Raw genomic sequence first — 14,726 nt, 5'->3', positions numbered from 1 at the left:
GCTCACCCAACCCATAACTGCACACCACCGCTGGCCAGTTTTTATAGCGAGGCACTGCCGGGCAGACCGCGGGTCCTGCTCGGCAGCTGTATTGGGCAGCCGCGTCGTCAATCACGGTGAGGGGGAGCTGCCCGCGGGCCTGTTCCGTGTGCCGGCGCTTGCGCGAGGCCCGCGGGCGTTTCCCAGGGGTTACCGGGGGCCGCCCGCCCGCGGGGGCCGGTCCTTGGCCGTGTCCATGGAGCAGCGCCGTGGGAGGGGCCGGAGGCCGCGGCGGGGGCGGCTCGGGAGGGCCGGGTGACGGCGGCCGGGCGGCGGCAGTGCGGGGCTGCAGCAGCGGGACAGGCCCGCACCGCCCAGCCCAGCCCTGCGCTCGTCCCGCCGAGCGGCGGATGGGCACAGAGAGGGCAGCGGGTCGGCCATGGCCAGCGGCGGCCCCGAGGAAGGGGAGGCAGTGGCGGGGGAGGAACAGGCCCTGAGGAAACTGGTCGTCCGGCTTCAAAACGTCCAGGAGAGGAAGCGGCTGGAGACGCTGGTGCAGACCCTGAGCGACCTGCTGGAGCTGGCGGCCCGGCAGAGCGGTGAGCGCCTGCCCTGCCCTTCCTCGCCCGGTCCCGCCCGCCGCCGGTCGCTAACGCGCTCTCTCTGTCTGTCTCTGTCCCCCCACAGCTCCCCGGCTCTTCAGTGGCAAAAACGTCCACGTGCCCCTGCTGCTGGTGGTGGATCTGTACCCGGGAGCGGCGGGCGTGCAGCAGGTCAGGGGCCGGGCGGGTCGGGGCCGCTTCCCCCGCTCCGGCTGCGCTCTGGGATGAGCGAACGCCGGCCCGTCCCGGGATAAAAGTTCTTGTTCCGCTTGTCGATTTCTCCTTAGCTTGCTGTCTGTCTCCTGGGCCGCTTCATGAAGTGCTCTGAGCTGTAGAAGGGCGCTGTCATCGCTGGCATTTAAAGGGACCAAGTGCTCCAGCTTATTGCAGGCGCCGCTGGCTGCGTCTCTGTTTTTACCGGCAGAAGGAGACGAAATAGAAAATAAAAATTAAGCCATGTGAATACTGTGTAATATAGGGTTCTAAATTACCAATGATGTTATCTAACATAATTTTGATGTGTCCATATTGAATTTTGCCGTGGTTAGACAAACTTCTGAAAGGCACGATTTTATACTATGAATTCATATATATGTGGCCATATCCTTGAGACTTGTGCTAGCACAGTTTTTTAAAGGCAGGGAGAAATATATTAGCTACGAGTTCTGAAGTTTAAGGTTTTGCCTGCCTGCTCCTGTAATTTAACATTGGCCCATTTGGACTGGGTGTGGCACTTGCACAATTTGATGTTATACTTCTGGTACAGCTGCCAGACTTGTCATACGAAACAGCTCATTCCTGGCAGGCATATATTAAATTTCTGACTATGCTATGCATAGAGGATGTTTATAAGCTCCAGATTTCTGTGCATCTCACTTGATTTTTATTTATTTATTTATTTATTTATTTATTTATTTATTTATTTATTCTTAAGCACCTTTATATAGTTACAATATTTTGGGCATGTTTTGGGATTTTTTCAATTCAACTGGAAGGCAAAACATGAATTATATTGCAAATGCCTCTTGAATAATAATATATTTTAAGGTTTTGGGTTTGGGTTTTTTTTCTGTGTACTAGACCTTAGCTAGAGATCAAAAGCCCAAAATCTAGATTAAGTATGAAATTGCATTTCTGTAGTGATTAATCTGAAATAACAATGTTCTTGAGATTCCTTTGAAGACTAAATATTTGTGCAGTGTCTTAATGTTTTACTTACTTTACTGTATGATTTTCAGGTTTTTAACAAATACAGGAATATGAATCAGCAGTTATTTTCAAGATAAAGCACATTAGTTTATAAAACCTCTGCCCAGAAGTCTAAACTTGGAAGTAAAACATCAATCAAAACAAGAAGTAGGTGTGAAATGGTAGCACAAGACTCTCAGAATTGTGTAAGGAAGATAGTGATTAACTTTCATTTTAACTCTCTTAAAATACCTCATTCTAATGCAGAATTTTAAAATTAATTTTAATCTTTTTCCTGCCTACATTTGCAGTCATACAGTTTAGAAGTTCTGGACCTCTTTTGCATTACTATGTTGTATGCAGTGGGAAATTCATAGCCAGTGCAAAGCTCAAATTCCATTCCTCATAAAATGTCTTGGGCAGCTCTTCTTTCACATTTAGTTCTGATGTTTACAAACATTCACACTGTAAGTAGAGCTCTGTCTTATTGCTTCATTCACTGCTATTTGTTTGTAATATTTTTGAATAAATTCTCACTTTACAGCAGTGGCGAAGTTAATGAGGTCCTGATTTCAGTGCAGTCTCTTTGCACTATTAATGATTTTTTTATTGAATAAATAATTAACCATCCTTCTTTTTCTTTTGGCATTGTAAAAAAATTGACTCACATAAGAGAATAAACACAGTGAGAGACATACCTAAGATGAGAATTTACTTTGCCTCCCCTCCTTAACTGGTTACAAAGCATTGTGGGTTGCTGCTTTTCCACTGACTTGTACAGGGTTAATTTGCCTAGTAGGTCAATATTGTAAGAGGTGGCCAAGTCAGACTGCAGGCCTAAACCCTGCAAGCTCCTTCAGAAGTAGTAAGGTACAGGTGTGGAAAGCCAGTAGTTCCTGTAAAATATATGTCTTTAAGTAAATAGGGTAGTTTTCTGCAGTTTCTCTGGCAATGATTGGAGCAGCTGAGAAACTCTAGAGCAAAATATGAGTGCACTTGTGTAAAGAGCAGTCAGCAGAGCTTTTTTGTTCTACATAGATGGTGGGAGCTAATATTAATTAATTGCATGCTAGAAACAAAAAGGGTCTGGTTTAAAAATAATGAGCTTCAGTGCTGCAACCAACTATTTCTGTATGTTGGGATTTAAAGTCTTTATAAGGACATCTTTGTTTGCTTTATTTCCCTTCCCTATAACCTTCATGATTTCTGTTATTTAAAAGACCTTGCTTTCTTACTTAATTATCAAACAGCTAATAAGCTCTCTGTTACCTCAGGTTGTGATTTTAATATTGTAAAATAGACCACATATCAACAGGTCAGATGTTTCCATTGGTCTTCTCTGGATCACAGATTTGATAAATCTGATAAATAAATTTGATAAACTTGGAGTCCTAACAATACAAATGAAAATGTTCAATGGGAATATAAAATTCATCAGAAACAGTTAATACAAAAAGAAATTTTCTAAACTAATTAAGCAAGTTTTCATCAGATTCTAAATTTTATAAGAACGGTTAGGATGCTCTTGTAAAGTGGGACTTCTAAGATAAAATGTCTTCTAAGGAATAAGCAGTTTATCAATTAATAGTCACTTCTACAAGGTTTTTGAAATTTGTACCTGATTGACTGTCACCAATAAACTCTATTTTGTTTGCAATATGTAAAATTAGGCAATTACATACCCTCATCTTGGACCAATGGTTAATAAGACTATTCACTGTACCTACACTTCGTAAGGACTCAGTTACACAGACCAGCCTGAATGTCCATAGTAAGAGATTTGTAGTCATATGCAGGGCATGGCAGCTTGCTATCCAAGGAAGAGAAGTGCATGGAAGTTGGCTCATAGTCAAGCTCAATCTGCAGACATTAACATTGTAATTGGCTTAAAACATTTGTCTCTACAAATCTAAACTGAAACAGGAACAGAAGTCCTGCAGATATGGGCTGTGCTCACACTGCAACCGAATGTGTGAAAGACAAAAGCGGAATTCCAGTCCCCAGGGAGCTACATCGCCTTTTACACACTCTACAAGGCTGTCAGGAAGGCTGTCTAGATTCAGGCTTACACTATTCCTGTGGGTGGCTACACTACCAGACTTGTAATTCCATGTCTCTAGTCTTACTGATTGCAAGGTTAGGGATCATGCACTTTATATGAACTTTGTTGTTAAACTCTTTGGAGGTAGCCATTTACATTCCTGTTGTTTGCTGTCCCATCTTGACCTCTTTGCTTTACTTAACTCTTCTGTGAAAAAGTGATCCAGTTATGTATAGAGTCTTTGTTACATATTATCTTCTGCCTTGACTCTATTCTTAAAGCACAGCCTTGTCACAGGCCTGCCTCCACTTTTTAATTTACTTATAGGCTCAAGGAAACTCAAATGCCTTGTTATAATTCCTTTTTGTAAAATCTGCTTCATCTTGACTTTTGACATTTCACTGTTCACCTCTTTCAATAGAGGGATTTTCTTTCATCAGTTATTTCTTTGTACAGATTTTGCTTACTGCTTCCTCACTGCAGCCTGTTCAGTCATATCAGCCAGTAGACATTCATAAGAGAGCAGATTTCTCTGATAGAGAAGATCAAAGAGGAGCATTTTTAGCTTTTGGCATTATTTACAGATGTTTGAAAGTCAAAGAATTTGCATAGGATGGGACAGGTAGTTCTTAAGAACAAATACGTTTGGTTTAGTTGTCTTTCACTCCTTATGATCTCAAAACTTCTACTGCCTTTGTTATATTTTGAAAGCACATGGAACTGAGAGTTGATGGCAAGAATATGAAATGTATGGTGATTGTTTATGTATCTCATCCCCATTTAAAACATTGAAGACCTTTAAAAACGTATACTTTCTTACAATTTGCAATTAAATGGTAAATTCTTATGAAAACATTTTTTTGTTAAATCTGAACCACCTGTAACAGTAGAGGGATTTTCCCTGGCCTGTGATAACATACTATGGATCACATCGTATGTTTCTGTCTATCAGCAGCTCATTTAACTGTGTGCCCTTTATCCTCAAGCAGTGCTGAAGCAGATTGAGAGTGATGTGTTCCTGCAAGCAATGCAATCAGAATCATTAGCATATGTTTTACTTCCATCTTTTAACTTTCCATGCCATTTGTCTTGTGTTAATTAATTTTCCCTTACTGATTTAGCTAGGTAACAGAACAGCTGTCTTGCAAAAGCCAAGGATATTAGAAGACAATGTAAAAGTTCCAAACAGAATATCTATTCTAAAATAGTTGTATTTTTGTTTTACAGATGGGCTGGTCACTTCTTTGTAAATTAATAGAAATTTGTCCAAGTACTCTACAAAACATAGCCCCTAAGGATGTTGGGAAGGACTGGGAAGTACTGGGTGTTCACCAGTAAGTATTTTGTATACAAAGAGTCTGCTAGAATGCTTGGTCATTTTGGCAGCATATATATGCAATTAAATATATAAAATTATTACATCAGCTTTTTTGTACATTTCTTCAGCCTTCAGAATGTGACACACACAAATAGAGATCTTATCTGTGTATTTAAATACCCGGTGCAGAAAGTAAAGGAGATTGAGACAGACCTTTTTTAGTGACACTCAGTGACAGAATGAGAAGCAAAAGGCCCAAATTGAAATATAGGAATTTCCACTTACACATTAAAAAAAATCCTAAGTAACGTTTTTGGCAGAGGCAGTATCACCTGGATGTTTGTGTGTGTTTTTTCAAACGTGAGGAATTATATCCACAAACCTAAGTAGTGTAAATCAAGAAGAGGAGGTTTTGTCACACCTGTTATTATTGTTTTAAAGATAAGTATTTACACTGATCACCTCAACTACCTGTGAGTTCAGTGGATACAATTACCTTCAGAAGTAATGGTTTGTTCTGTCTTCTTAGTAAATGGAGTAAATTGTGGTTTGGACTTGCTCAGCTCTGGTCCATCAGCTGTCAAAGGAAGCCTAAGCAAATTTTTTTCTGGATGTCTGTGATTAGATGGGATGAACAGCCACATAAGTTGGCTGAATTGTTGCCCAGCAGCACAAAACTTAATTGTAGATGTAGGCAGAATGTACACGGGGGTTGGTTTGGGAACTTGGTTAGGTGTTCTCACTCTTGGACAGATTGCTGCCTTGAGGGCTGATAATGACAGCAGCAAGAACATACAGCCTTATAACTCCATGAATCTACCTCCATAGTCCTCACCACATGCTTCCTTGGAGAGGTTGCTATTGAAAAATAGCATGAAGATGCATTTTGACTTTGTGGGGGTTTGTTTATTTGTTTTATAGTGGCTAGAATACACGGCAGTTGGGGAGTGAACTCCCTTGAAAGATGTGTTGGCAGTTTTTGTTGGAAAGCAAAAGTGACTTGGGTTGCTTTTCATGAACGAGAAATAACTGAGCTGAAGCTGCACATGCTAGTTGCAATTTCTTTGGCAGCTTAAAAGCTTGTTAGTTGACTGAAAGTTATCCTGAGAGCTGGAGATACTGCTGCTCATTCTCAGGTCCCAGAAAAATTACTTTCTGGGACTGATCTTTCCCACAGCCTCCTCCGCGCCCACGCAATGTGTACAGTTAACAAAGCATCCTTTTCAAACTCTAACTTCACTAAAGATCTGATGATAGCATTGCTGTACATGATTCCTTCTCAGTACCAATATTTTAGCCAACTATATATCCCTGTCTGATATTCTGACAGTTTCCCTTGCTGTGGGAAGACTTAGTGGAGGAGTAGGCTCAGTCATTTCTGTCAGTGCCAAAGGCAGAGCAAGCAAGCTAAATTATGTCTCATGTTCCTTGAGCATGGATTGTACTAGAATTACAGTGAATCAACACCATAACGAATAGATGCTGTTTACAGCAAAGCAGGAAACAGTTACAATAGATAAGAAAAGGTCATTTTTTTGCAGGAGATTTTTCCCTTTTGTGTATGTAACTATTTTAGGAGAATAGGAATATTAAACTAGAAAACACATTTCTTTCTTTTGTCTCTCAGCTATGATCCAACTTGACTACACTGCAGTTATGTTTACAAATGGTAGTTTGCTATTGATTTAGGTGTTTCTGACAGTCAGTGTAATAAATAATTGAATGGTTGCTGTAACTGTAAAGAGAAAGAGAATTTCCTTCAGTGTATTTGTATTCTTTCCACAAGCTTAAATAGACTTCATGAGATGTTTTGTAATCTCTTATGTTAAACTTCCCTACAAAAGAAGAAGTTTAGAAAGGTTTACCTCCTTCTTGGTTATCTAGTGCTACAACAGAGGAGAGAAAAACTAGCTGCATCATAGAATGAAGGGAAAACGGTGATACAAAAAAAAAAAAAGTTTCTTTCGTTTTTTTGTGTGTAAGTTTTTGCATTTTAATTTAGTTTTTAATTACAAATCCCCCATATTCTGCTTCATTCAGTGTGGTATCAATGCTTTTAGAATTATATTTTTTTGAAGAGGTGTTACAGATTTTTAGTCACTATTTACAGGTGATAGTCTGAGTAAAGTAGGTTAAAAATATCTATATAAATATAATAGTATATATATATAAGAGTATAGTAGTACTTATATATAATTAATAGTAGGGCTGAAACATAGGGTAGAGTTCATCAAGATGCTGTTCAAGTTCTTCAGCCAGGAAATTGCTGCTTCTCTTCCACCAAACCTTGGTTGTTCAGTGTAACTGAGATCTTGCTGCAAGCAGAGCAATGCCATGCTGTCCCAGCACTTTGGAGAGTAACCACCTCCTAAATGACCCTGCAGAATTAATTTGTATAACTGACTGAAAATTAAAATAAATTGGATAAATTATACATCAGTATTTTAATGAACTATTATCATAGTTGAAATTCCAGAATTACTTCATTGGTAACTTGAAAAAAAATATAAACTGAAATAAAAGTGTTTTTTACAAATTATTTGAGAGCTTTTTAAGGTTTTCCTAATTTCTGCAACTACTTCTGTTTTCAAAGTAAATGTCTGATAAAAATTTGTGTTTGTCAGTATTTCTTTAGCTGTAACTCTTTTTTTTCCTTTTTTTTATGTCTTTAATTTTTAGGCAGATTCTTAAAATGCTTACAGTTCACAAAGGAAATAAAAGTCTTTCAGTAATAGGACTAAAAGCATTAAATCTACTCCTCATGTCAGGTACTGTGTGCTTTACTTTCCTATTTCATCTATGCCTTTAAAACACAGAGCTGCTATGAAGTGTCTGCCTGTACATGGCAGACTGGATTTTTCTGTTTTACTCCATGAAGTCACTTGTCATTTGTAGTTGTATACAAAATAATAAGAGTACTATTTTGCACCTTTTTACCAGGTAGGTATGAACTGTCTTTCAGTGGTGAAGTTTTAGAACATCAGTACTGTTTTAAAATGCTACCTTAAGAGAGAACTTTGTCATGGGTTATACAAAGCTGGATTTGAACTGTCAGAGTAAACTTTAATGACAATATTAAAGAATTTTGTGTTTTATTGTGTTTCAATGAAAATGTCAATAAATAATCAGTGCAACATGTAATCTCTTCTGCTGTTCAGACATAATTGCTTTCCTGCTCTTGGAAGAAGAGGTGGATGTGTTTTCATTGGTATTTAATGCCATGCACACCTTCCCTAAAAATGAAGAGATCCAACAGCATGGATGTAAAGTATTACACAAACTTTTTGAGAAAGGTATTTTATCTTGTAGCTTATGGCATTATAAAAATGTATAGATTGGGAGGGATGACAGATATTAATTTAAATGCAATAAATGAATTCTTGCATTCTAGACTGGTTTGTGGATTATGTTTGTTCTTAAATGAGCTAGGACAAAACAGACTTTCCAAGCAATATCACAAATTCTATAAATTAGAGCAATGAAGATGACATCTTTAAAAAATCAAAATGTTCCTTCATTTCTAAATCCACAGTTAGCTGAAGATGGGATTTAACACTGGTCAGTAGCTGGAATAAAGAATAGTCAAATAGACATTTGATTTGAATTCTGCAAAACAGGATTGTGTATTTAAAGACTGGTAAATTTTAGTAACATGAACAGTTCTGAAATCAAGCAAAATGTTTGTACTTTAGAAAAATACTTGGTTCTGCCTTTTACCCTGACAATGCTAAAAGGTGATCATGTGTCCATACAATATTCCCATTTATTCTGAAAAATGAAATTACCATGTATTGAATTTTTGCAGAAATTTCAGGAACTGTGCATGTTACAGCCAGAAGGGCCCTTGTAGTCCCCTTGCTTTGAATTGAATTTCTTGAGTCAAAATAAATATTGAGAAATGCTATCACTGTGTTGTACTCCTTTGCTTCAAAGATAGTCTTCAGATTGGTTCTTTTTGACACCATTCTATATTGCTTTTTTAAGTCTTTCTCCCACATGTATGCTTGGAATTATCTTCTCTGTTCCTTTTCTTCTTCCTGTCCCTAAATACTTTTGCCCTGCTATATTTTCTCTTCAGTCTCCACAGAAATCTGAACTTCTCATGTTTTCTGTGCATGGTTTTTCTAAGTGCCAGATTTTGACAGATCTGGCTGCAGGTACTGACCTGCATACCTTCTTCTTGATGGCAGCACCAATGTGACAAATTCCTAGGCTGCTCCTGCTTTGTTTCCTATACCTCTGAGCCACCATGTCATTTTTTGTTATGTGGATGTTTGCATAACCTTATCTTGACCGGATTCAGAAAACAATTCTGCTTGTGAAATTTAAAAGGTGTTCTCTCTCATCCTGGGTCAGTTGCCTTATGTGGTTCATTGCACAGCCACACAGTTATGTCAGTATGAATAAGAGAGGCCAGGGAGAGAAAAACCTTAAGCCATTAAGATAAGCATGGCTTTATGAAAAAAGTCCATTATTTAAAAAAAATAAAAAACCAGGGTATGCAAAATGGCATTCCCTAATTATATTTTTTTTTTTTCACGGTGTGTTTAGCTTTTCCCTCACTTATATACTATCTTGGTTTGGACTATCTGTGGAATCTTGGTTTGGATTACCATTCTGTGAGAAAGGCTAAAAGACTTCAAAAATACAGATTCACAAGGTAGCATTTAAAATTCAGAACTCAATTACATAAAGTGTAAGCTAGAAAAAGGTGTTCATAAAGTAGCTCAGTTTTTAGTTAAAAAAGCTATAATCATGAAGGATGATGTATATGGAGAGTACTTTACTTTCTGTGAAACATAGAAACTAAATATAAGGAAACCTGATAAAAACAGTTGTCTTTTCTCATTATGTACCAGGATAAGAATTATTTCCTCAAAATGTACTGTATCTCTTGCCTTTCAATTTAGTTCCAGAAGAGCAGCTGACTGAATTTGTTGAAAGCAAAGATCACATGATCATACTGAAAGTATTTAAAGAGTTTCCAGAGAAAGAAGAGGTGATTCTTCCTGCACTTTATTCATTACATTCCTTAGCTGGTCCACGTAAGTATTAGAAGTTATTTTCAATTCCTTTTTTTCCCACAGTGTGCATCAGCTCATGCTTTCTGTGATTGTAAAAAGTAATCTTTTTGTGGCTGCAAAAAATCATTGAGAACTGTTTGGGAGTTGTTAGACAAATCATCTTCCTGTTTTCTTTGGTAAATACCTTTTTTTTTAATGACATATTTTTTATGTTTAACCATTAAAGCAGAAGTCTCTCCTAAATAACACAAAAATTCTTTCTTGCACTTGGAGTAAGGGGTAACAAAGATGCTTATCATGGTTGTAGAGACTGAAGTTCAAGACCTGCCCTGTCATCTTTTACTACTTGAAAAATAAGAAATATTTATGGACTAAATAAATCTTCAATGAGTTCAGGTCACAGGTAAAGAATATTCTCTGCAAAGTCTGTCCCGCAAAGGGAAAATTGCCAGTACAAATTCAGTGTCCAGGCCTGGGAAAAGATATCTGAGTTCAGACACCTGCTGTGGTCATTCCATGGTGGCTGCAATGGCAAGCATTAGTAGCACTGTGCATGTGGTAGTGTTACAATGTCCTCTGTTGTTGTGCAGTAAGACTGGAAGAAAATGTCTTTGTTATATCTTGTCTTCTGGTAACAGCAGTCCCTGTTCTATGCAAAATCAGATCCTGAGAAATGTGTTGGATGATTTGTGTCAATTTGTTGGCAGCAATCTGATCTTGCTGACACATAGGCAGCTTTTGTCAGCTTCCTGCTGACAAACTTTGGAAAGCATAGAGCAGGGTTCTGCTCTCCGTGTCTTTCATGAAGTGCATAATGTCATACCTCCTGCAAATGTGTTTACTTACAAAGCCTTGCTTGTACATCCTCTCTGCCTCTATAGGAACTGTCCTGGCCCCATGAATGCCCACTGAACAAGAACTAGACTGGAGTGTCCTGCATTTCATCAGACTCCAGCCTATCTAGTTCCTGTTTCTCAAAAGTCTTGCTGTTCCATTTGTGTTTAAAAGGTTTAGTATTTCTTGGGTGAGAAATAATTTTACCCTAGCTCAGAAGTTACTGCAGTTTTCTAGGGAAGAGGATGCCAGATTCTAAGTTCTTTTCAAAGCAGTAAATATTTATACAAAGTATAACAAGACAAGGCATGAAAAAGACCTGTAAAGTAGGTATTTAATACTCTCATTTCTAATATGAAAGATTGAAATTAGCCAGAGGAACAGAGAGTACTTGCACATGAATGTGCAAAGCTGTAATTCATACTCTTATTTGGTGACATCCCTAAAGAACTCAACAAAATATTATATTCTTTTAAGGCCACCACAGAGAAGATAATTCAGTGTAAGTGCACAGTGTGATTTAACTGGTAGCAAAATGTCTCCCCATACCCTGAAGTTCAAGTCTCTATTCTGAATGACTACCTCACTATGCTTTCTTTCATTAATACATACTTAGACTTGGTTCTGGCTCATGTCATAAGAAGTTGTAGGGTAAGGTTTTATTCTAAGCTGTACAAGAACTCTTGAATCTCAGTAGTATTTGTGGCATGAGAAAAATGCTTTGCTGGTGACTGTCCTCCGAAGTGGAGTGGTGGATCACAGAATGTTACCCATCTAAATGGCAGGCATAGGGAACCAGCCAGGCTTGGGCTCTGTTTAGCAGGGAGAAACAGTCACCTCAAGAGGAAATTTACCTAACCCTAAACCAGATGGGATGAGTCGCCATACAGAGTGCTCAGATCTTGTCATCAATTGTTGACAGAACCTAGATGACCAAGTTTTGGTGGTTAAGATTAAATGAGATCTGTTCCACCTCTTTCTCTAACTTGTTCTGGAAAATGATGACGCTCTGCAGATGTGCCATTGCTTGGATCTTGCAGATTTCAATATGCAGTTCATTATGCTGTCTCCATAGTGATCAGTTTTGGAATCGTCTGGCTCTTTTACTATATTCATAAGTACCACCTTTGAGATGATAACTTAATGTGGAGTGATGCAATTTTGTTTTGTGGAATGTGTATTTTCAGCTGAGAATGACACGATAAATCGCTCAAGTTCTATTAAAGCATTGTGAAGGGTACCTTCCTTCGCCATCAAATACAGTGCTTCAGAAATGCTTCCCTCTCAGAGCTTGCTTTTTCATCCAGTAGGTTGTCATTATTTAATATTTAGAGAAGTATTATTTTAAATATTTGCTGCTCTTTTAAAAAGGATAATTATCTTTAATAATACAGTTGTGAATATTTCCCTTATGTTGTATCCAGGGAAGCCAAGCTGCTGAAAGAACAATTAAGAAAATTTATAGACCTCAGCAGAGTAATGCTAACTCCCCTGGAGTCTGTGACAGGGAGTTCATTTATTTGGGCCAGGATTTTGGCCAGGATTTCTTGGGTTCATATTTTGTCTCATACTCTGGATAAAAATACTACAAGGATGCTTTCATACATGTGTTTTAACTACCATGATGCTGTTCTGCCTGAAATTACAATATGTGGGATCACTGTCCTGAGTTGGAATGGATACATTCTGTCTTTGTATGGGCTCGTGTGATTGCCAGTTGGTTTCTGTATCTAGGCTGAGTAATAAACAGTAAACAGGGTGAGAGTGACCAAGCTCTGGCACAGTTTTCTTGGAGGGGCTGTGAAGTTTCCATCCTTGGAAATCCTCAGGAGCCATCTGGACAACCTGCTGTAGGCAGCCCTGCTTGAACACGTGGGTTGGACACGGTGACCTTTCAGTTGTTCCTTCCAACATCAGCCTTGTGTGATTCTGTGAAATACAGGGTGTGCAATGGCTTTCAAAATAATGCAGGAACATTAGATGGAAATTTCAGTACTCTCAGTACACAACTGGTATACACTACTTGCCCCCTAAAAAAAGAAGGAGAACTCAGAAATACATGATTAAATCAAATAAATTACTACAGAATAAATTTTATGAGAGAAAAAATTTGAATTTGTTTCTTAATTTTCTGCCCCTGAAATACTGTAAAATGTGTACTTGATCACAATCACATTACAAACACTATTTATAACACTGTTACAGTATTTATAAAACAGTTTGTTTGCATGTAAGAAAAAAGCCAACTAAGATTAGTTTGGGAGGAGGCTTCTGTTACATGGTCTGATAGAGAATGGGAGAAAACCAAAATTGTTAATCTGAATTTTGACTGCACATTGAAAACCATTAGCTAGATAGGAAGAAAAATCCTAGCAGTTAATTTCCATTCTCTAGGTGAGAAAGCATTGTTTTAATGAATAATTTCAAAATTATCATAATATTTTTTGTCTTTTATGGCCGTATCAAGAAATAAAGCCACTTTTCTTTGAAGATGCAAGGTAAAAACTGTAATATAGTCACAGTTCTCTAAATAAATCTATGTAACTAAACTCTGAATTAGGATTCAGTTAACTTTTTTTTTTCCTCTCTCTTAACAAGAAGTTTTTGTTTCTGTTTCTTTCTTCAGCCAGCAATGTTGAAGTGCTCATGTCGGGAAATGTTCGCTGCTACAATGTTATAGTGGAAATGATGAAAAGTTTCCCCAGTAGTGAAACAGTTCAGGAAGTGAGTTGCTGTTTGTTGCACAAGCTTACATTGGGTAAGTTCACAAAGTTGTTTATATAAGGTCAGCTTTTTCTGGGTGTATAATAGTTGGAGTTAACTGGGAGCATTACAGGCAACAACTGCTACTCCAGCAAATCCTCAGGGTGGTGCATAGGTCCTTGTGTCTAATGATGCAAAACCCTGGCCACAGTCAATATGGTGTCCTTACAAGGTAAATATAAGTAACAATGAGAAGCTGCCATAAAAGACTCAAATTAGGGGGAAGTAATGAGACAAAAAAGGATGAGAAGCACAATAGGAGAATGGGAAATAAGTAGGTCTGATTCTGTATAAAGTTATTGTAGAAAAGAAGAAAATTACTTAGAGATTTCATTTTTTTGAAGCACCAGTGATGAATGTGTGAGAAACAACTGGTGCTATAGAATTATTTGAAAAGTGTTCTCTAAAACTCTAGTTTTCCTCCTTGCAATGCATTTATCTTTAGAGACCTGTGCTGTATTCCTGACAGTGATGATGCCTGTCTTGGGGTCCCCCTGTGCTGCAGCAGTGACTGAATCACTGGGTTCTGGACTTGGCTTGACTTAAACAAAAGTACTTCAGTTGTCTGGCCTAAAATGGGTTGGTGTCACATCAAGAGAAATTATGTCAGTGGCAAAAAGTTGTGCCTCTTAGCAGCTCTGTTCTCACACTTGTGACTATAATAAATCTGTTTGAGCACTTGCCCATGTAGTAGGAAGTTCAAATGAAAATAAATATGTTTTTCCCCCAGCTGCATACAAACCCACTGTGAGCAGCTGCCTGAGCAGCCCTCACTCTATGGATGGTTCTTCTTCACCAAGAGTTAGACTTCCCAGTTTTTGCAGGTGGTGGCCTGAAGCTACTGCAGATGCTGGTACCAGTGCATGACTCCCTATAATAAAATCAGTCCCATCCTTTCACCATCTGTTTCCACTTCTTCATGCAGATATGGTAGAAAATACAGATCAGACCTGAGTGCAACCCAGAGCAATTTCCCA

The 14,726-nt window shown here is 38.4% G+C and overlaps 1 protein-coding gene across 5 annotated transcripts in view; it reads left to right on the top strand.

Moving 5' to 3' along the window:
* The first annotated feature begins 286 nt into the window (after nt 1-286).
* Nucleotides 287-14,726, top strand: part of LRRK2 (leucine rich repeat kinase 2) — a 62,293-nt gene continuing 47,853 nt past the window's right edge. Inside the window, exons 1-7 of one of the 5 annotated variants that reach the window (XM_015627072.3) lie at nt 287-578; nt 667-752; nt 5,038-5,144; nt 7,808-7,896; nt 8,287-8,421; nt 10,039-10,173; nt 13,613-13,744. In XM_015627072.3, coding sequence (XP_015482558.1) covers nt 419-578; nt 667-752; nt 5,038-5,144; nt 7,808-7,896; nt 8,287-8,421; nt 10,039-10,173; nt 13,613-13,744 — 844 coding nt within the window. In that variant the 5' untranslated portion in view covers nt 287-418. The other 4 variants (XM_015627065.2, XM_015627070.2, XM_015627069.2 and 1 more) reach the window with 4 other exon arrangements.

Source organism: Parus major, chromosome 1A, assembly GCF_001522545.3.
Source record: "Parus major isolate Abel chromosome 1A, Parus_major1.1, whole genome shotgun sequence".
Taxonomy (NCBI): Eukaryota; Metazoa; Chordata; class Aves; order Passeriformes; family Paridae; genus Parus; species Parus major.
The sequence above is the reverse complement of the archived record's forward strand: the minus strand, read 5'-3'. Positions and strand labels throughout refer to the sequence as shown.